The sequence below is a fragment of the Chiloscyllium plagiosum genome, unplaced genomic scaffold, assembly GCF_037043375.1.
Source record: "Chiloscyllium plagiosum isolate Xiang-an unplaced genomic scaffold, Cpla_swu_hap1 HiC_scaffold_3, whole genome shotgun sequence".
NCBI lineage: Eukaryota > Metazoa > Chordata > Chondrichthyes > Orectolobiformes > Hemiscylliidae > Chiloscyllium > Chiloscyllium plagiosum.
This window is the reverse complement of record NW_028270141.1, coordinates 100,217,574-100,241,224: the sequence shown is the minus strand read 5'-3', so window position 1 is coordinate 100,241,224 and position 23,651 is coordinate 100,217,574. Positions and strand designations below refer to the sequence as shown.

Sequence of the window (23,651 nt, the reverse complement as noted above, 5' to 3'; positions counted from 1 at the left end):
TTGAGATTTGACAGGAGAGGCCACAAACAGATCAGCCATGATTTTATCAAGTGGCCGAGCAGGTTTGAGGGACCAGATGACCCTCTCTTGCTCCTTATCTTGTGTGTTTTTGTACGTTTATTGATTACAGAAACTGCAGCATGTTTCAGCATTCTGAAATTTACAGCACAGCGCACGATATATGATGTTTTTTTTTATACAGGCTATGGAATACAGTGTTTTAAAGATGTTTTCCTGAACTTAGTAAAATTCAACAACTAATTTTAGCCAGGTATAATTAATGAGGTATACATTCTTTCTTTGAAGCTATGATTTTCTTGTGGAAGTTAAAGGATTATATTTAAACATAAATTGGCACATTAGTCTTATTTTAACTCTACTTGTCTGGCAGGAATGGGGCAGACAGGTATTACCATTGCTACAGAGTGCTTCAGTCCTGCTGTGTTCACAGCAGCTACCGTTTTAACCACACAATTTGTAACCTGTTGTCATGCCTACTGAAGGTAAATAAAGACCTCATGAATACCTGAGTCAAGTCCAGTGAGGACCCCTGTGTCATTTTGTTGTAAAATCATGGAAACCCTCTCCAGCACCTAATCTCCCAGTAAAGCTGGGCTCCAGGGTGACGATTTTGGGTTGGGGGGGGTGGTTAGGATCTGATGACAGGGTCCAATGGGAGTCAAAACCCTGCACTGTATGGAGATCAGTCACCCAGAAGTGATTTGCTGAAAATGTTGAAATAATTGAAGCAACCACCCCCTAACTTGGAAGGAGGAGCTTCCTTCTCTGTCAGGTAAGAGAGAAACCGAGCATCTTCCATCATGGTTGCTGCAGATTTTTGAACCATTAGTATAAAGCAGAAGAAAATTGGAACCAAGACTAGCATTGAGGGAACACCTCTCCACAGGGCCCCCAGGAGGGTCTGAAAGCTGCTTGCCAGACCTACTGAGCATTTCCAGCATTTTCTTTTGTTTTTATTTCTTATTTCCAGTATCTGCAGCATTTTGCTTTTGCTGGTGAAAGTGGGGCTGGACCAGGCCACTGTTGCAGTTCATTTGCTCTTTTTCCAACACCATACAGATGTCTGATCTCGGGGATGGATGGAATCTCGCACAGAGAATCCTCCGAGAAATCATACTCCTCCAAGGCGTCTCTTTCGGGAAGTCCTTACTGTGGAAAAGACTTAGGAGAAAGACAAAAGCTTCAGATGACTGAGAGAGGCAGGACGTTGACAGATGCCTGCGTTGAGAATGAGGTCTGCTGAACAAAGTGTTTCAAGTGATATGTGAGATCCTGTTCAAGTTCGCCAGCTTGAGTCTGTTTTGATTTGCATATTACAACCTTTTCACCTTAAATAACTAAAATAATGAAACAGTTTTTGAGATCAGCAATTTAGGTTCCATTAAAGATAAAGAAACACATGCTTTTAAGGTTATCGTGGTTCTACTACTTGTCATTGAAGCAGTGAAAAGAGTATAGGAACATAAAGTTACTGGAGCTGCCCTGCTGATGTTAGCAATCAATCTTAAGAGGTAACCAAGCTGCTCAAGATTTAACCTTCAAAGCACATGACACTTATTAACAAAGAAAGGTGGTAATTCAGTAACTGCAGGTTAAGGATATTTTGAAAGTTCATGTTACGTCTGAAAACCTGAGTATACTCTTCCTTCAGCTTTTAGATGAGAATGCTTAACTGTTTTAGCAATGCCATTTTCATTTATGCATTTTATTTGTTTTGTTATTCCATTCATTTGTGTTGAAATGGTCAGTAACATTGCCAACTAAAGCAATGCAAACATTGCCCTTATCTCCATGTTAAAGTAGAAATGAGGCAATAGACCCTCAGGTTATTTATTTGTTTCTGTGCTCTAATACAGGTAAATTGTTCCAATTCCGTCAGAGAGCAAATCTGATCACTTAGAGGCTTTTAAAAACCACCGAAACTGGTTGAGGCCAAAATATTGAATACTTCCACGAAGGGTTAGATATAGTTCTTAGAACTAACAGGGTAACAAGTTATGAGGAGAAAGTGGGACCAGGGTACTGAGTTGGATGATCAGCCATGATCCTACTGAACAGCAGAGCAGGCTCAAAGGGCTGAATAGATTACTCCTGTCCTATATTCTATGTTTCTATTTGTCAGAGGGGCTTGGATTGAGATGACTGACAGGGCTGGCTGGGCCGGTGTAAGATGTTATTCCTCTGACCTGGTTCCTGTGTAGGAAGAGGCGTAATGATGTCACAACAGAAGCAATGTGGCAGTCTCTTACCTGTCTAACATATTGCTGAGGACAATAAAGCAGATCACCAACTCTTCATACTGACCTTGGTGGTGACCATTGCATACTGTGAATGGGTAATAGCAAAACATTGTGACTTAGAGAAATCTGACCTATTTCTCTGCAGTATAGAAGCACTACTACACTGTCAAAAGTACTGACTTTCTGATGAGATGCCTTGACGCGCCATCGTCTCTCTCTCTCTCCTCTTATATATTGAGAAACATCTGACACAATGATTGATTGTCTCCTCTGCAACTCAGTACACTGCCTGCAGAGCTCAGATTTGATTTCCCCAGCTTCCCAGCCACCCAGCAGTGGCCCCTGAAAAAGCCCTTTAATTCATTGGGCTGAGCCATAAGACCAGCAGGAAGTAGGAAAAGGAGGAGGTCATTCAGCCCTTGAGTGTGTTTCACCATTCAGAGGACCGTGTGCATCAAGTTGGCGGAGGGATAGGCATCCTGAACTGGCGCTCGTCCACTTCCACTGCTTTTCTTTTCTTTCTATTATTTTTTCTCTCTCCTTTTTTTTATCCTTTTTGATTTCTTTGCTTACCTTGTATTATGAGCTTGGACAGCATCAGCAGTGGTGAGGGAAGCCAACACGGACACTTGGCAGTAGCAAGTGAGCCCAGAGCAGACTTGAGTGAGCCCTCACTTGCTTTACCGAGGTGAGCACAGGATCTGGCATCGGAATTGGTGGCTGACACATCGGTGGGCATGATGTCAGTGAGGTAGACCCAACGGTGAAAGGTGATGCCCGAGGATCGGCAACATCGTCAGTGGTTGGATTTAGGGCTGGTGGCAGTGAAAGAGCATCACAGTGACATTGATTGAAGTGGGCCCAGCGGCAAGAGATGGGACTCTGACATTGGAGGGTCCAGTGCAGGAGGCGGCGAGGCAGTGGCTGAGGGGAATCGGCCCAGCTGAGAGCGCCTAAAGATGGTGACTTTGATGTAGGTTGGGTCCAGCGTAGACGGTGGTGAGGCAGTGGAGGAGGGATGGCATGCAGGTGTCATTGATGATGATAAGCTGGCCCAGGACCGATAGATTCTCTTTAAGCTATACATTTCTTTTTAAAAACTTATTCTTAAACTTTTCAAAGTGGCACCAGATCACAGTGACAATGGAAGAGCTTTTCATTTGTATCTGTTTTGCTTACTGTAAAATACATGTGACAATAAAATCATTCATTCATTCAAAATCATCCATTCATCATGACTGATGGAACATTACTCACTTCCATCATTGAAAGTGGCCAACTCCCATGACCAGTTTGGATGGAAAGCCTCAGCTGATGTGTCAGCAGACCCCCTGATTGCCAGACTAATGTATCACTACCCCCTGGATTGGTTGCCTCATTGGACCTGCAGGACGGACATGGCCCAATCCATATAATGTAGTGACGTGGACTCGTAACCATGTGTTCAATTGACTATATCTAAGCCGTGGACCAATATCAGACATTGACAAATGACTTACCATTGGACTCCTAACTGAAGGCTCCCTCCTTTGGTCTAACTGAGGAATACTTCCCTTAGACTTTAAGGTAAGACCATTTGGTTGAAGTGCAAGATGGTTGTTTGGTTGTGTCTGTCACGTGAGCTGCTGTCACATGATGCATGTTGAGATTGATGTAACAAACTGCCATACAGAAGTCTGCTTACTCTCTTGACCAATCACTGCTGGTAATTTCAGTGCTGTAAGATTTTTATGTTGATTAATTTTGGTTGTAAGTACATGAATAATAAATTTTTGGAGGGATATGGGGCAAGTGCAGGCAGGTGGGACTAGTTTAGTTTAGGAATATGATGGTATGGACTGGTTGGACCAAAGGGACTGTTTCTATGCTGTATGCCTGCATGACTCTGACACACTTTTGAGTCTGTGCTAAAAAGCAAAGCAAGACCAAATTATTAAGAGCCTGTTCAAAACGTAGTTGTAGAACTGGACAGGCTTTAAGAATGTCATTTCTGCTAATGTCATGCTATCTTCCTCACTGCCTCATGAATATCCACGTTGTTCAGGGGCTGGGAAGATTCCGGCCATTAGATCAAATGGCCATTGGTTGGTCAAAGTGAAATGTTTGTGGTTGGCACTGCTGCCTTATAGCGCCAGGGATCCGGGTTCAATTCCCGTCTCATGCAACTGATTGTGTGGAGTTTGCACATTCTCCCCGTGTCTGTGTGGGTTTCCTCCGGCTGCTCCAGTTTCCTCCCACAGTCCAAAAATATGCAGGTTAGGTGAATTGGCCATGCTAAATTGCCCATAGTGTTAGGTGCTTTAGTCAGGGGTAAATGTAGACGAATGGGTCTGGGTGGGTTGCTCTTCAGAGGGTCAGTGTGGACTTATTGGGCCGAAGAGCCTGTTTCCACACTGTAGGAAATCTAATCTAATCTAATCTGTGTTTTGAAGGAATGAAGCAAAGATGCAGAGAGGTTTAGCAAATGAACGTCATAGCTTGCAGCTGAAACAACTCACTATATGACAGTCACTGGTGAAACAACCATAATTGGGAATGTGAAAGATGCCAGATTTGGAAGTTTTACGATAACCCAGAGGGTTATGGTCATGGGCAGATTATAGAGATAGGGAGAAGCCATTAGAAGATAAAGATGAGAATTTTCAAATGACATGTAGCTCAACCAGGAGCTAATGTAGTTCAGTGAGCACAGGGCCAGTAGGACTTGCTGCAAGTCTACACATGGATAGCAGAATTTTGGATGGTCTCAAATTTATGGAGAGTAAATTAGAGAAGACTAGGCAGAGGTACATTCAAATAATTGTACCTTGATGGAATGAAATGTTTTTTTAAAAAGTTATGGGATGACGGCAGACAGCATTGCTGGCTGGGCCAATATTTTTATTGCTCACTCCTAATTGCCTAAAGGGCAGTTAAAAGTCAACCACATTGCTGTGGGTCTGGAGTCGTATGTAGGCCAGACCATGTAAGAACAGCAGACTTCCCTCCCTAAAAGAAATTGCTGAAGCAGATGGACAAAAAACAGTGAGGTTTTTTGTCATATGTTTACCATTAGGCCAGCTTTTTATCTGCCCTGGTGGGATTCAAACCTCCTTCCCGCAACATTGCTTGAGGTTCTGAACTGCTAGTGCAGTGAGATTACCGCTATAGCACCACCAGCCCTTCGAGGGGATATTAGCAGCAGATGACCCAACTCGGGGGCAGAGGCAAGCGATGTCATAAGGATGGAAATAGATTCTCCTTGTGCAGTTATGAGGTTGAAATCGATCAAATGTGAAATCTAGCTTGCAAACAGACGCAACCTAATCTCTGACTGTTGTCAGGAAGATGGGTGGAGTCAGTATCTAGGGAATGGAGTTTGGATGAGGGATCAAAAACAATGACTTCAGTCTCCCTATATTTTTTAACTGGAGGAAATTTCTGTTCATCCAGTACTGAATGTCAGGAGAGCAGTCTGACAATTGAGCAACAATGGGGGAGTAGTGTAGTGGTGATGGCACGGTGCTGTGGACTGTCATTATTGTACATGTGAAAACTAACTAATCAACATCGAGCACCTATATTTTCATATTGTTTCTTTGTCTTTTGTAAAGAAATGAAAATGGTCACTTTTAGTTCTTCAGTAGACCACGAAATTGGTTAATTGTTTATATCGTACTGGCTGCTCTATCACCCTGTTGTCTTACAATCTTATCAGAGCCCCATACACATTGACCAGACGTTAAGTGAAGTTTATGATTTTAGAATGACTGAGTTTCTCTGTAGTGTACTGAAGTGACAGTTGGCTATCCACTGGGACAAAACCTGTCCTGGTATTTGTATATGGGTGTTTAAGTAAGCGACTGGTGTAAAATAGTTTTCTATTTTGAAAAAAGAATAGACGTGCAGGCTTCCAAGATGCATTTACTATTCTTTGCAGGATTTTACCAAAGGGAAGTGGAAGCAGTCAGACAGTTGAAGGTAGTAGTCCTATTTACTGGAGATAATATGTTGCTGACGTCAGGAGGAAAGAGGAGGGGCAGGAAAGGGAATCATTGGTTACTGAAACATGGCAACAGGATATCTTTGGATAGTGAGATAGCACAGCAGGCACTGTTATTTATTAGGCTGCAACAGTACACTAGAATGAGCATTGACTAAAAGGTTATAATTGCAGCTGAGAACTGTTGGTCGTGCTATACCAAACACATTCTGTTGTTAGACAGTTGCATTTATAATTTTAATTGAATATGTGAAAAAGGATTGTACAATGCTATTAATAGTTGCACAGCATATTTTGTTGTGACATACAAGTACAATCTACTAAATTATAATAGCACTTGAGTGCCCTTTTTGTAAGTGCTCTGCTTTAATGCAGTTTACACAGAGCTATTGCTGAAATATTTAATGTAGTAAAAGTAGATGTTTATTGCAGAATGTGGTTATTGAAAAACTTCAGCCAAATTTAGCTGTGGTTGATGTTTGTGCTAACTAATAAAGAGCAGTTTACAAATCAACTGATTTGTGCTCTTGAGTTTTCTGTTCACTCACCAAGCTCAATCACCTGCACTATTGTTATTCAAATTGTTAATTTAGCTGAAAATGTGTTGCTGGAAAAGCGCAGCAGGTCAGGCAGCATCCAAGGAACAGGAGAATCGACGTTTCGGGCATAAGCCCTTCTTCAGGAATTTAATTTAGCCACTTCCAAATTGAGTGTAAACATTTAACACAATGAAGTTTTATTTTATGCCACATGCAAAATTCAAGTCAGATTTAAAAATTGAAGATTTGCATCTTTTTCAACCCGTGCAAAAGAAGACATACTTGGCAAGTAATTTATTTATATTTGTGATATGGTATGCTCCCAAACCACATAATGCATTATCATGCAATTAAAATAATAACCCATATTAGAGCCGTGTGCAATAGTTGTTTCCAGAAGCTTTCTCCAACCACAATTCAGGCTGTATGGCCAAGTTAGGCTCGTAACTAGGTGATAAACCAAATGGAAAACAGTCACAGCCAAGAGTGACATTGGCTAAAGAAATGATTTAAAAGCTTTTTAATCCAAGCAATTTACTTTTACAAAATCTTATTGTGAAATTCTTGAAGTATTTTGTTTCTTAAAATGCAAGGCAAAAAGTTTTGACTGCTTGTCTTTTAGCAATATTTAAATGAAATTGAATTAGCTACATTAGCTACACTTCAAAAATTTCTATAACAATACCTTATCCATTTTGAAGTGCTGCAATATGAATTGGTACAAAATTTAATGTTTGGGAAATGACATTTCAAAAGACAGGTACGTGCTTATTTAATGACTTCGGGATCTGGGCTTGAGGAGATTTCAGAGGCTCTGACAGAACCCTCCATAGTGCTACTCTCAGTGGAATGCAACACCAGGAACAATTTGATTGTATGCCACCCTAAAGTTATTTTCACGTTGGCTTTAGCTTACTTCAGAAGCTTTAACGAGATCTTTCTTCTAGTTGGGTAAGAAAGAAGATGACAGAATCTCTCATAAAATCAGAAATTACTGGAGAAACTCAGCAAGTCTGGCAGCATCTGTGGAGAGAGAAACAGTTAACGTTAAGGTCCAACATGACTCTTCATCAGATGCATGCCCTAGATACATGATATAATGTGTCAACCATGTGTTATATTCATGCAAAATGGTTTGCAATGCTCTTATGTCCCCATGCTTATAGTTGAATTGATATTGCATTGTATCTGTTTCAATCTAGTCACAGTCACAACATGAAAAAAGATCAAAGTGATATAGGGACATAAACTCTGAACTGTATCTTGAACTAAGAGGTTACTTTCTATGTCTTGATATTGCAGACTAGAACATGAATCTCATCAATACAAGGACCATTCCTGCTGGTGGTGATAGTGAGAGTAATCTGGAATAATAAATTGAGAAGGGTTAGTGTTCGACCAGGTTGTTCTTTTCAAAATTTGCCAGTACCAACATTGTAAAATTTGGATAAGCTTAGATAAGAAAACTGTCAGTAAATTGTACTACCATGTACAGCAATTTGAAAAGACACAGCAAGAGATTACCGATTATGTTTGTCTAATACTGCATCCACGAGAGGAGGTGGAATAGTTACATACACTTGAGGATGAAGTGATTCTGGGAGTCCTCAACATTGAATCCAGACCCCAAGATATTTCATGCCATTAGGTCAATTATGGGTAAGAAAACTGACTAGTTACCAATTACTGCCCTTTCTCAGCTGGTGAGTCAGTACTCCTTTATTCCTCACTTGGAAAAAGCACTGATTTTTTGCAAACGTCCAGAAATGTTTGCAGGATGGGCCACTTCCGTCCATCACTCAGTGTGCCTCAATGACATCACAACAGACTGAGTCTTCAAGGACTGACAGATTGTGCATGTGTCAGTTGGTGAGAACACAAACATGAGGACAAACCCACTCAATCTCATCTTCACCAGTCTACATGCTACACATGTATCTGTCCATGCCCATATTGATAGGAGTGATAAATGGGCAAATCGTGGCAATGACGTTCTGAGACCATCCATTGTGTTGCTTGACACAAACTATCAAGATTAGGTAAGAACAGATCAAGCAGCTCAAAACTGGGTATCGATCAGGCACGACAAATCATCACAAGCCGAATTACATTCAGCCACCTTATGATCTTATAACCTTTGTCACTGCAGCCAGACTTTAATCAACTCTGTTCACTCAATTCAAATCAAGAACCAACTGACCTAACTGTCTGTAGGAAAGTCATAGGGAATTGCACTCCAAAGCTAGTAGGGTGGTGATGGTAGGGGATTTTAACTTTCCAAATGTAGACTGAATCTGCTGTGGTGTTAAGGATTTAAATGAAGAGGAATTTGTTAAGCACATACAAGACAATTTTCTGATTCAGTATGTGGATGTACCTCCTAGAGAAGGTACAAAACTTGACCTACTCTTGGGAAAGAAGGCAGGGCAGGTGACTGAGGTGTCAGTGGGGGAGCACTTTCAGGCCATTGACCATAATTCTATTAGTTTAAAATAGTGATGGAAAAGGATAGACTGTATCTAAAGGTTGAAGTTCTAAATTGGAGAAAGGCCAATTTTGGTGGTAATAGACAAGAACTTTCAAAAGCTGATTGGGAGTAGATGTTCGCAGGTAAAGGAAAATGGGAAGCCTTCAAAAATGAGATAACGAGAATCCAGAGAAATTATATTTCTGTTAGGGTGAAAGGAAAGGCTGGTAGGTGTAGGGAATGCTGGATGACTAAAGAAATTGAGGTTTGGTTAAGAAAAAGAAGGAAGCATATGTCAAGTACAGACAGGAGGGATTGAATGAATCCTTAGAAGAGTATAAAGGCAGCAAGAGTATACTTAAGAAAGAAATCAGGAGGGCAAAAAGGGGATGTGAGATAACTTTGGCAAATAGGGTTAGGAAGAATCCAAAGGGATTTTATAAATACATTAAGGACAAAAGGGTAACTAGGGAGACAGTAGGGCCCCTCAAAGATCAGCAAAGCAGCCTATGCATGGAGCCACAAGAGGTGAGGGAGATGTTAAATGAATATTTTGCATCAGTGTTTACTGTGGAGAAGGACATGGACGATAACAGAATATCGGGAGATGGATGGTGACATCTTGAAAATTGTCCATATTACAGAGGAGGTGGTGCTGGATGTCTTGAAATGCATAAAAGTGGATAAAGCCCCAGGACCTGATCAGATGTAGCCTAGGTGAAAGTGAGACCGCAGATGATGGAGATCAGAATCAAAAAGTGTGGCACTGGAAAAGCCCTGCCGGTCAGGCAGCTTCCAATGAATATAAGCATAAGCTCTTCATCAGGAATGTGGAGTGGGGGGCCAAGGGGACTGAGATAAATGGGAGGGGGGTGGGCCTGCGGGGAAGGTTGCTGAGAATGCGGTAGGTAGATGAAGGTGGAGGGTGAACTAGTGGGAGACTAGGGAAGTTATTGCTGGACTCCTTGCTGAGATATTTGTATCATCAATAATCATAGGTGAGGCATCGAAAGACTGGAGATTGGCTAATAGGTTACCACTATTTAAGAAAGGTGGTAAGGAAAAGACAGGGAACTATAGACCAGTGAGCCTGACATCAGTGATGGTCAAGTTGTTGAAGGGAATCCTGAGGGACAGGATTTACATGTATATGGAAAAGCAAGGACTGATTGGGAATAGTCAGAATGGCTTTGTGCATGGGAAATCATGTCTCACGAACTTAATTGAGTTTTTGAAGAAGTAACAAAGAGGATTGATGAGGGCAGAGTAGTAGATTAGACTAGATTACCTACAGTGTGGAAACAGGCCATTTGGCCCAACAAGTGCACACTGACCCTCCAAAGAATACCCCACCCAGACCTATTTCCCTTTGACTAATGCACCTAACACGTTGGGCAATTTAGCATGGCCAATCCACCTGAACTGCACATCTTTAGATTGTGGGAGGAAGCCAGAGCACTCGGAGACACCGGGATTATGTGCAAACTCCACACAGACAATTGCCTAAGGCTGGAATCAAACTCGGGTCCCTAGTGCTGTGAGACTGCAGTGCTAACCACTGAGCCACCGTGCTGCCTGTGGTAAACATGATCTATATGGACTTCAATAAATCTTTTGACAAGGTTCCTTGTGGGTGACTGGTTAGCAATGTTATATCTCATGGAATACAGGGAGAAATAGCCATTTGGATACAGAACTGGCTTGAAGGTAGAAGGAAGAGGATGGTGGTGGAGGATTGTTTTTTCAGACTGGAGGCCTGTGACCAGTGGAGTGCCACAAGGATCGGTGCTGGGTCCACTATTTTTTCCTCATTTATATAAATGATTTGGATGTGAACACAGGAGGTATCATTAGTAAGTTTGCAGGTGACTCCAAAATTGGAGGTGTAGTGGACAGCGAAGAAGGTTACCTCAGAGTAGAATGGGATCTTGATCAGATGGGCCAATGGGCTGAGGAGTGCCAGATGGAGTTTAATTTAGATAAATGCCAGGTGCTGCATTTTAGAAAAGCAAATCCGAACAGGATTCATTAAACTTAATGGTAAAGTCCGAGGGAGTGTTGCTGAACAAAGAGACCTTGGAGTGCAGGTTCATAGTTCCTTAAAAGTAGAGTCACAGGTAGATAGGATAGTGAAGAAGGCGATTGGTATGCTTTCCTGCATTGATTAGAGTATTGAGTATAGGAGTTGGGAGGTCATGTTGCAGCTGTACAGGACATTGGTTAGGCCACTTTTGGAATATTGCGTGCAGTTCTGTTCTCCCTCCTATTGGAAGGGTGTTGTGAAACGTGAAAGGGTTCAGAAAAGATTTACAAGGATGTTTCCAGGGGTGGAGGATTCAAGCTATCGGGAGAGACTGAACAGGCTGGGGCTGTTTTCCCTGGAGTGTCGGAAGCTGAGGGGTGACCTTATTAGAGGTTTATAAAATCATGAGTGGCATGGATAGGATAACTAGACAAGGTCTTTTCCCTGGGGTCGGGGAGTCCAGAACTAGAGGGCATATGTTTAGGGTGAGAGAGGAAAGATATAAAAGAGACCTAAGGGGCACCTTTTTTGCACAGAGGGTGATGCGTATATGGAATGAGTTGCCAGAGGAAGTGGTGGAGGCTGATACTGGATGGGTATATGAATAGGGAGGGATATGGGTCAAATGCTGGCAAATGGAACTAAATTATGTTGGGATGTCTGGTTGGCATGGACAAGTTGGACTGAAGTGTCTGTTTCCGTCCTGTACAGCTCTATGATTCTATGACTATGTCCTTAAGCCATGCTACAACATGAGAGACAACATGCAGCATCTATCTGAAAAAGCGGAATGTTGTGTCACATTCATAAAACTGACAACATTCAATCAGGCTTATTGTTGTCCATCAGTCTATTTGCTATCATCAGCAAAGTGATGGAGTGTCTTGTTGACAGTGCGTTGAATGGCACTAACATATTCATTGACACTATGGTCAGATTTTGCCAGGAACACTTTGCTGAAGACCTCATTAGAACCCTGGTCCAGTTGTGGTCAAAAACAAACAGAGGTGAATTAGTTGCCCTGATATTAGAACAACATTTCCCAGAATGCAGCATCAAAGAATTCAGACAAAATGGAAGCCGGTGAGGTTTAGGGAAAAGTTCCCATTGATAGAAGTTATCCCTATGCAAAGAATCATTGTTGAAGGCCGATCACCTCAGCTCCAGAACATTACTCCAGGGATTCCTCAAGACTAACTATCTTCAGGTGCTTTATCAATGACCTTCCCTCCAAAATAAGGTCAGAATGGGGGATGTTCACTGATAATTTCAAAGTGTTGAATTCGCAACTCTTCAGATAATGAAGCATTCCATGCCCACATGTAGCAAGACCTAGGCAATGTTCAGGGCCAGCTGTTATCTGTTGCTATTGAAAAGAAGCTGCTGTAAAATTGAAAGACTTCAAATTTCCCTAAGTCCAATAGACTTTCCTTTTCAGATCTAAAAAATGCAATTGACAGATTACAAAGGTTGAAAATAATTATCAAAAATCAAGATTTATTGGTGAAGCGTACTCCCAGACTTCCAAAAGAAATTAATTGGTGCTGTTAACAGTTGCTTCCTCCTTTATGCTTTCATATTTCCCATGTACGAAGGGTCATTTAGCTGAGCTTAGCTGCAAGTCTGTATTCTTCTCATTTTCAGTGTAACTGCTTCTCAGTATTTGGTGCTGTGCAAGTTATTTTGAAACTGAAAGTCTTGTTTTGCTCCTTTCCTCTTTTCACATGTTAGGAAGTAATTCTAGATTGTGAAGGTAAGGGCAATAATGTGTCATTGTATAGGATTCATACCACCATTCAAGGTAGCCTTCTCAATTACCATCTTGAAGGGATGATATGCTGATCAATCTAAGATTAAAATTCTGGAGTATTATAATATATTGGGATGTCATTGATGTTTCAGGTATCAACAAATAGAACCTGCGTTTATGTGACATCTTCCATGACCTCAGCATGACCCAAAATACTTTGCAGCAAAGTACTTTTGAACATAACCACTTGCACAGAAATGTACCAGTCCATTTACACACAGCTAATTTCCAGGAACCATAATGAGCAATAAATTATTAACATGGTGTTATTATTGTTGGATAAATGTTGGCCACAAAACCAACAACTTCTGTCCATCTGAGAGGGGAGATGGTGATCATAATTGATTGATGAAAGGATTGTTTATAGAGATTTTCCAGCCAGCAACAGGTTTATTATCAGTATATTGACTGGGATTCCCTTGGTGCCACAAGCTTGAATGGGGCAGAATTTGTAAGGTGCATCAGGATCGTTTCTTGAAACTATATGTGGATGGTCCAACTTGGGAAGGAGTCGTACTAAATCTTGTATTGGGGAATGAACCTTGCCAGATGAAAGAAGTTTTAGTGGGGAACAGTGATCATAATTCTATAAGTTTTAAAATAGTTATGGATAATGATAAGACTGCTCCACAGGTGAAAGTGCTAAATTGGAGGAAGGCTAATTACAACATTATTCAACAGGAACTGGAGAAACTAAATGGGGGTGAGGGGGGGTGGGGATCAGTATCTACATTGGACATGTGGGAATCATTGAAAGGCCAGTTGATCAGAGTTCAACACCAGCATGTTCCTATGAGGGTGAAAGATAAGGATTCGGAAAACCCGGATGACAAGATATATTGAAATTTTATGTAAAAAGGAAAAAGAAGCCTATATAAGGTTCAGGAAATCAGACAAGGCCCTTGATGAATATAAAGGGAGCAAAAAATAATTTAAAGGAACTAGGGGGGCCAAAATGGGTCATGAAATATTCATGGAAGTAGGATTAAGGAGAATGCCAAGGCATTTTATACATATACTAGGAACAAGAGGGCAGTGAAGGAAAGGGTAGGTCCACTAAAGGAATTTATGTGCGGAGACAGAGAAGTGAGTGAGGTCCTTAATGAATACTTCACAATGGTATTCACCAAGGAGAAGTACATGGATGGTAGTAAAATTAGGGAGGTGTATGTTCATATCCTAGGACATGTCAATATTAAGAAGAAGGCAGTGTTAGGTGTCTTGAAAAACATTAAGGTAGGTAACTTCCCAGGCGCTGATGGGATCTATCCCAGGATACTGAAGGAGACAAGGGAGGAGTTTGTTGGGCCATTGACAGGGATCTTTGTATCCTCTTTACTCACAGGCAAGGTCCCAGAAGACTGGAGAATAGCTAATGTTGTTCCTTTGTTTAAGAAGGGCAACAGGGATTATCCAGGAAACTAAGGCCACAGAGCCTTATATCAATGGTCAGCAATTCATTGGAGAAGATTCTTGGGGTAAAGTTCTACTTGCATTTGGAAAAGAATGGACTTATTAGTGATTGTCAACACGATTGCATTTCTTGAGGAAGTGATGAAGCTGATTGATGAGGGTGGAGCGGTGAGTTGCCTACATGGTCTTTACTAAAACATTTGACAACGTCCTGTCATGGTAGGCTGGTCCAGAAGATTGAGTTGCATGGGATTCATGCTGAGTTGGTAAGTTAGACACAAAATTGGCTTGGTGATAGAAGACAAAAGACATTTGTGGAGGGGTGTTTTTCTGACTGGAAGTCTATGACCAGTGATACTCTGTAAGGATCAGTGATGGGACCACTGTGGTTTGTAATATGGTAAATGACTTGGATGAAGGTGGTCTGGTGAATAAGTTTACAGATGAAAAGAAAATTGGTTGAATTGTGCATAGTGAGGAAGGTTGTCAAAGGGTACATCACAATATAGACTAAATGGAAAGTGGGCAGAGACATGACAAAGTTTAATCTGGACAAGTGTGAGGTGATGCATTCTGGGAGATCAAATGCAAGAGGAACATATACAGGAAATGGTAGGACCCTTAGGAGCATTGATATACAGAGGAATCTTGAGATGCAAGTCCATAGCTCCCTGAAAATGGCAACCCAAATGGCTAAAGTGGTAAAGAAAGTGTACAGCATGTTTGCCTTCACCAGCCAGGTATAAAAGTTGACAAGTCATGTAGCAGCTATATAAGACTTTAATTAGACCGTTGCTCTGGTCGCTACACTATAGGAAGAATACGGAAGGCTTAGAGGTTGGAAAAGAAGTTTACTAGAGTGTTGCCTGGATTGGGGTATATTAGCTTTAAGATCAGGTCGGATAAACTAGGAGTATTTTCACTCGAGCACTGGAGGCTGAGGGGTGACCTGCTAGGTGTGTATCAAATTATGAATGGCATGGATAGGGTGGATAGTCAGAGTCTTTTTCCCAAGATGGCAATGTTAATTACTAGGGGCATAGGTTTAAGGTGAGATGGGATAAGTTTAAAGAAAATGCATAAGGAAAGCTTTTATGGAGAGGGTGGAAGGTGCCTGGAATGCACTGCCAAAGGAGGTAGAAGAACAGATACAATAGTAATGTTTAAGAGGCATTTAGACAGACACATGAACAGGTAGGAAGTAGAGGAATACAGACCATGTGATTAGTTTGGAATGGCATCATGGTTAACACAGACATAGTGGGCCAAAGGGCCAGTTCCTATGTTGTACTGTTTGATGTTTTATAAATTGGAACTCATTTTATTAGTCTTTGTTTTTGGAACAGGAGATCTTGGTGCACAGAATGCTTTTTATTTGATGCACCCAAAATTAGTTAGTCACAGGCAAGGTACTATTTTTATTTTAGCTAAAACAAAGATTAAGTCGGTTGGTGCACTGGCTGCTGCAGGATTAGGTTATTGTCCAACAGGTTTATTTGGAAGCACTAGCTTTTGGAGCGCTGCTCCTTCGATCACTTGATGAAGGAGCAGCGTTCCAAAAGCTAGTGCTTCCAAATAAACCTGTTAGACTATAACCTGGTGTTGTGTGATTTTTAACTTTGTTCAACTCAGTTCAACACCGGCATCTCCAAGTCATACTGCAGGTTTGTTAGGATTGCCTGTTCATTAAGAATTGAGATTGATTAACACTTTGGTAGCAACTCGAGAGAAATGAACTTCATGCTTGTTGCCCTCCGACAAACGAGGGTGAGATAAAGACCACAAAACTCAGTTGATAATTGTGAGGATGCGAAAACCTTGAATGAATTGTTAGAAGTTACCCCTTGGTCCGACAAAACTTGTTACACTCACCTCAACTTAAACTATCTGTGAGCCACATTGGTCACATGTGGGCTGTTGGTTTTGAAAGAGAGACCAGCAAAATTGAATAACAAAGAAAGGGTTTGGTTGGAAGCAGTGAATAATAACGGAAAAAACTGTGAGGGATGAACCAGAAAACATGAAGGGAAGATAAACTACTACAGATTTAAATTGTCCTAACAGAAGTAAAAGAATGTACTATAAGTAACTTAAGATATGTTCAGGAAATGAAGTTAAAAATCACGCAACACCAGGTTATAGTCCAACAGGTTTAGTTGGAAGCACACTAGCTTTCAGAGCGCCACTCCTTTGATTCACAAAATGATATTGTAATTCCCCTCAACCATGGCATTCAACTAATTTAAGCTGAATAATATTTACAAAAAAGTGGACATGAACAATTGCATGGTATGTCACTGGATAGTATATGATCCAATGTCATGTGACTAACCCTATAAAAAATATGCTGACGAGAATAGCAAAGGAAAGCTCTTCTCAAACAGTTAAATAAATGATTTGTGTTAAGGCATAAAAGGTGGGGAAATTTATTTTGAAATAAGATGATATTTTCAGATAGTACAGCTAAATTGCTTTGGTTGTTCGGTTGAAAAATAACTAATGTAGTCAGTAGAGAGCCAGAAAGGCTGCAATAGTGTAGCCACATTTTGTTTAGCTTTGTACAGTCTTGGATGGATCAAATTTTCACTTTTGCACGAGGTGGCAAACGGGCAGAAGCAATTTAGCTGTTTCAGTAAAAATGAAAATTGAATTGGGTATAAAAGGGGTGACCAATTCACTAATGCAAGCTGTTAAAAATGAAAGAAAAACAGCCTGTATTAATCACAGCACAGTAGGCAGGATATTCACTCTATGATCTCTTCTGTTAAGGATTCATATTACAATCCCACTTCACTGTTCATTTAGAAATTACAATTTTAAAATGGATTTGCTTTCTGTGTCGTTTTTGAAAACTTCAAACATTTTGCTAAATCTTGCCCACCGATTTGTGAAAATACATGAGTGTTATTTGAAATGGCCATTTCAGATGGTCAAAGCCTTCGATTGTTTTGAGCTGGTAGTCTCCATAGAAGAACCATTGATTTCTTTTCTGTTATCCACTGAGTGCATCGTGTTCACATAAAATAATCAGCAGACAGCAAATTGCTTTAGGTAATGAATTAACTTTTTTCATGTTGGTTAGCAGAATCTTTTACAACGGAGTGTCAATAACAACATGTTGGCAGAAGCTGAAATATTCAGTATTGATATTTCCCAGGATCGGGGGGTTAATTTTATTGTGGATAAGGGAATGATTGCATAAATGAACATTTTGGTTGTGACTATGGTCCTCGACCTCACGAGCTTATGATTTCAGAATTTTGTAATTTACAAACAAAACTGTACAAACACTTTGTCCTCAGTTATAACCATATATCAAACAAGCAGATATAAACTTGTTTTGCGATGTAAAATGTATGTTGAAAATAAATTAACGGCCCAGTTTGCAAAAATATGTTTTGACTGTTTCTTCTTTCTAAATACAGCTACTGTTTAAAGAAAGCATTCCTATGTTACAGACACACAAACTGACCTTGACATTAATTTCCATTTGACTGGGGCCTATAATGTGTGATGTTTCAATATCTTAAAGTTGTCTACCATTTGTACTCCACCCTTAATGACAGTTAGATGTGATTCAGGGTGAACTTTGTCATCAAACAGGAACTATGTTTATATACAGACACCACTGGGATATGCCAAGTAGCCAAACATCCGCTCAGGAAATGTTCCTTTTGGGAGGCTCTGTTGATGTCTGCAGACCTGGGCTGTGGCAGAAGCAGCAATGCTTGTTTACAAGAATGTTATTGTACAGTTTTTGTGTCTAGAGTGAATAGACATGTTGTCTAAGAGTTTGTAGCGGAATAGGTGTCACCCTTAGCTCAGTGCTGGTGCTCTCACTTCTGAATCAGCAGGTTGTGGATCCAAGCCCCACTCTACAGTCTTGAATGTAGAATCTTGGCTGACATTTTCAGTGCACTGTCAGGGAACTTGCTTCTCAGATGAGAAGTTATACTAAGGACCTCGCCGGTAACATTTAAACAATGCATGGCAATAGTCAAACATGAGTAAGGATGTTCTGGCTGACATTTATCCAATCCATCAGCCAGCAGCTAAAAAAGTCAATGCGAACATTTCCATTGCTCGTTTCGTTGCAGCATTTCAGGATGTTTGACTGTTATGTCTCCTATATTACAACAGTGGCAAAAGCAAATGGAACACCATTAGCTTCAGTTGTACTGCTGTTCCTCGATTCCAAATTAAAATTTGGTGTTTTACTTTTTGGGCATTGACCACTTTAGAGAAATGGACACCTGGGAAATGTGAGTATAGCTGGCCTGGATCCAGTGATGCCCTGACAACACAAATCAACAAAAGCGACCTTCACCAGGCCACTGTAAGGCCTCCTGCATGCTAATGAGGGTTTTAATGCCTTTGTAAAACAGCTGCCCAGAACATTAAGGAAATAGACCCACTGAATTTAATAGTGAATCACCTGTACAAATGTGCACCCGAAAAATAGGCACAGTACATACCAACTTATACCCCCTTGTGGTTTCTTCACATCTGCATGCACATATTACAAAGTTGTTTCATGCAAGCAATGAATTGCACTATATGATGCATAAACTTGTACAATACAACAATATCTGAACAAAATTAATCCAATGAAATTCCTTTCTTAGTATTTCAAGAGCTAAGTGACAACATCTTGTAAACTTGCAAAACTTTTGGAATCTGGACTTAATTGCACAAATTACAACAGCTAAAACTATAAAATAGTTGAAATTAATATTATTTTGAGAAGCAGTAATCATGTCAGTTGAAAATCCTTTCTTTCACTCAATACTTAAGCTGCCCTTAATCTAAATTCCTTCTGTCTTTTCGTTGATGCCAACATATGGTCATCATTGCTGCACTGATAATCAGAGACAGGCTCATCTCTGGCCCCAGAGTGGCTTTTCTGACTAATTGTGCGCCTTCTTTTATTTACGTCTTTTTTTTAACTTTCCTCTGGCACTACATGTCCATTTCCACTGGTAGAATTCATTTGGCTGAATCCTTAATAAACCAGGAGCACTTTTTTTAAGTGTTAAAGGTTGAAAGAAGTGTACCTCAGTACATTTAACCATGAATTTGTCAGAGTAGAAGAATAGCTAAGCCAGTGCACCAGTGAAAAAAATTGTTATGCCCATTTATGCCGTAACTATGTAATTTACAATTGTATTCCAGTCGAAACCTCAGTGTTTGTGAGAAATCCAATCTATTTCCTGTAAAATGAGTGTGATTTTACTGTCCATTATTCACGACTAGGTTCTGTACACCTATATCCTAGTTTTCATCATAGTATTAGGTAATCTAGCCAATATAACAAATGATAAAGCCATCCACATCTTCACAATATGCACAATTCACTTAACTGATACCTTCAAGATATTAGAATACATTTGGTGAGAGAGAATTGAATCCATCACCAAGAGTCGATTCGTACAACCACCCAAGCGGATATCTGAAGGGCAAAGCTACCTGACTGCACTTGGTGGTGACAGCACAAAAGGGAAGAACAGACTTGACCTTGTTCCTGCTAATCTACCTGTTGTGGACGTACAGGTCAACATTGGCAGAGTGACCATTGCACAGTCTTGAGTAGATTGTGATGAAGATACACATCAGTTCATTTTGTGCTTCCTCTGTGCTAAGTAGAATAGATTAAGTACAGATCCACAACTCAAAACTGGGCATTTGTGAGGTGCTGAATGCTATTTGTAGTAGCGGAATTATATTTCACCACATGCTAGATACATGAGAAGCAACTGGATCAGGTACGTGCTGAGGCAGTCAAGCTTGGCTGTCATGTTCCAGGATGGACTTACTGAATGATTGACTTGGAGATGATGGATACTTTCCAGGTATAGCTAATAACATATTGCAATTTGCAGGAAGCCTAGGCAAAATGGTACTATATAATCGGGTGCATTCAACAATCTAAGCTATTGTTCAGTATACCTTCAACATATCAACGTTCCAATTCTGGTACTTAACAACAGATCCTGGGGCCATTTTACAATATGCTGCCTCATGCATCTCTCAAATGTTCGTGGTATATGTCAGAAACTTGACTTTGCCAGAGGGATCCAGCTGTAGCAGGTTGGTGAATATCAGATGAAAGGAAAAAAGACCAATCAGCCAAGACCTAGGAAAGGGAAGACATGACAGCAGTTACAGCTGGAAACGTCAGCTGGAATCTGGGACAGTGTTTCCTTATTGAAAATCAAGAACCTCCCTTCAAAACACGGGTCCTCCTACTACAGTTTCTTATTTTCAAGTGAATTCTACAGTTGGTCATAGGGCCAGTAAAGATAAATCAGATTAAATCGTGAAAATATTGAAAATGCTCAAAAGGTTAGGCATCAAGCAAAGCTCTTGTCTACCCAAGTAGCTGAATTAGTTGGCCAGGTATTCCAGTTGTTAAATTGTTGAAACAGTGCAGAATGGAGTTGAACATCAGGACCATCCCCGACACAAACTGGTGCGATGGAAATAACCCGAGTAATTAAAACTTCCCGTGGAAAATTCCTCTGCGTTTGGAGCCCTCCAATAATGTTGGAAACTTCAGAGGGTTCTAAATCAGTTAAGCTCAATAGTTACCCAGGAAATCTTAGGAGATTGAAAACTCACTATGACTCCTGAGTAATAATTAAACTGACTCACCCCCTTCAACCACCCCAGCTCCTACACTCCCAGAGCCATGACAACCTGTCCAGACCCTGTTCTGAACTCATATTCTATTCCCCACCATCTGAAACCAGCAATCTCCAAATCCACACCCGTACTCCCACCCCAGTAGCCAGATGCCTTCTCCCCACTCCTCCCAGATCTGACAACCCCTTCTATCTACTGGACCCAACACACTAAAATGGACCCCAGCCCAACATTTCTAGTCTCCTCGGTTATTGAATCCTGCTTCACCTCTGTCACTTCCACCTTCCTCAGCGCATCAGCAACCAGTCACAATGGATCTTCTGTTGGGTGTCTGCACTTGTGCACACACGTTAGCTGAAGCTTGAAAGCAAATGCAGGCAGTGGGCAGAAATATCGACCCATTGTGTTTCTATTGATTTGTTAGTCTAAAGAAAACTGAAGCCTGGATCTTTAAGAAAACCTTAAATGATGTCTGACAGTATTGATAATGCATACTATCATTTTATTTATTGAATTACACTCAAACCTACTTTTGTTTTGTAGATATCATGTTCAAAAATTCCATTACCATCAAAACATGTAATATTTACCCAATTATGTCGACAACAGGTGAAGATTTTAAAGATGTGATGTGAAACTTAAAGGGACTGTGATAGCGCCATAGAATACTAACACTGAACAGTAATAAAACTACTTCTAATAGCTCTTTTGAATCTGTTTTCACAGGAAATGCACGAGTGAGAGGGCAAGCAGGGCTTCTCTCTGAGCGCCGAGGATCATACCCAGTCATTGATTTTCGCCTTCTGAATAGTAAGTACCAACAAAATAAATGAGACAAAAACCTTACAGAGCCTGGAGCTTTTTATTCACATTGCAGAGACTGCTGCTTTTACTGAATTCCTGGAAGTGGATGCTGTCTTGTGAATTTGCAGTAAAATAAAAGTGAAATTCAACATAGATTTCCCTTTTGAAGCCAAACTGAATCGGCATCAGAAACTGGCTGCAGTAATTGACCACATGCGTTCAATTCTGTCATGGGCATTTCAAATATAAGCTTAAATAAGTGACTGACTTCCATATATGAAATATAAATGGCAACTGTTCTGAAAGAAAGCCTCTGGCTTGTGAGCTAATACTGTAGTTATGATATGTCTCACATCTTCCAAATTACTCATAGGTTAACGTTTATTACCTCAGCAGCTGGGGATTTTCTCTTGAAGAGAAGTATGTTAGTTAAAATATTGACTGCACTTTGTCACACGGGATGCCAGTGCTAACTAAAATTTGGATTAGCCATCTTGTAGTTCATCTAATAAACTTCCAAAAGCAAAGCTAACAGACAATCCAGTCACTTTTAAAAAAAATTTGGGGGAGGGAGAGGGAGAAAGGAGCAGGTTAGTTAATTAAAACTTGGATTGTCTAAGCAAGAGCAGGCTGATGTCAATCGTCAAGTCCATCTGTGGAAAACTAATGGGGAACTTCTGATAAGTTTCACCATCTAAAGGTCCATCCCTGATCCATGTTAATGCTGCCCTACACTTTACAGCTAATAATAGTTACTTAAGCTACTTCAATGCTATTGTACGATACTTGATTAAATCAATAGTGTATTGAACACATCCTGTTTTAAAAAGAAACACACTCTGACATTGTGAATAATTAACAAAAACTGCAAGATTATTATTGGTCTACTTTCCAGCAAAGTGACGTATGTAGTAATGTAGGCTCTGGCAATGACATCCTACAAATAAACTCAGTAATAGTAATCAGTGACAACTAGCATACTCTAATCCTTTTCAACCATATGCAAATCTTGGCTTGCATGCTTTGAAGCATAATTCTGGATCTTAGCAAATCTCTTGGAAAACGTACATGTTAAATAATCTCTGCTATTGGCAAAAGTACAAAATTAAAACACTCAAATGATTAAAGTCCATTTCCTATACTGACTTTGTAGCATTCATATGCACACAGCGTTGCAGCACCTGCTTCCGGCTTTATGTAGTATAAGCTTCAAATAGGAAACCTTCAAAGAGAATGAAACACACACATTGACTTTATTAAATTGCTGGAACACTTGACATATGAAAGACTTTATTTTAGATTGCTTAAATGCAAGTTTGCAATATCCTATTTAGACAGCGCTGAGCAAGCATTTTTAATAACAAGGAGTTCTTTGCTTTGTAATTAGCCATTTTTATCTCTTTGCATGTAATGTTGTTATATTTAATAATTAATTTTCATTCCTCCATAAAATGTTAGCTATCTATCAAAAAGCCACAAGATGAGGAATTCCTTTTGCACATCACAGATTGTGAAATCTTAAAATAATAATATGTATTTAAACTTTTACTGTACCACATGGAAGACATTTGTCAAAATCTGAAAAGTTTGCCATTTATCCTTTCATTAAAAAGTAATGTCAGGGAGATTATATCATAGTAGATTGTTGAAAACAAGAATAAACTTCTAAAGTAAGCAGGTTCAAAATGATGACTATTTTTATTTAATATG

The 23,651-nt window shown here is 40.2% G+C and overlaps 1 protein-coding gene across 3 annotated transcripts in view; it reads left to right on the top strand.

Moving 5' to 3' along the window:
• The window catches only part of LOC122547509 (3',5'-cyclic-AMP phosphodiesterase 7B-like), a 171,105-nt gene that overhangs the window by 69,460 nt on the left and 77,994 nt on the right, over nucleotides 1-23,651 (top strand). For all 3 annotated transcript variants that reach the window (XM_087981965.1, XM_043686129.2, XM_087981962.1), the window contains one exon: nucleotides 21,864-21,947. In XM_087981965.1, coding sequence (XP_087838091.1) covers nucleotides 21,864-21,947 — 84 coding nt within the window. The remainder of the gene's footprint in view (nucleotides 1-21,863; nucleotides 21,948-23,651) is intronic.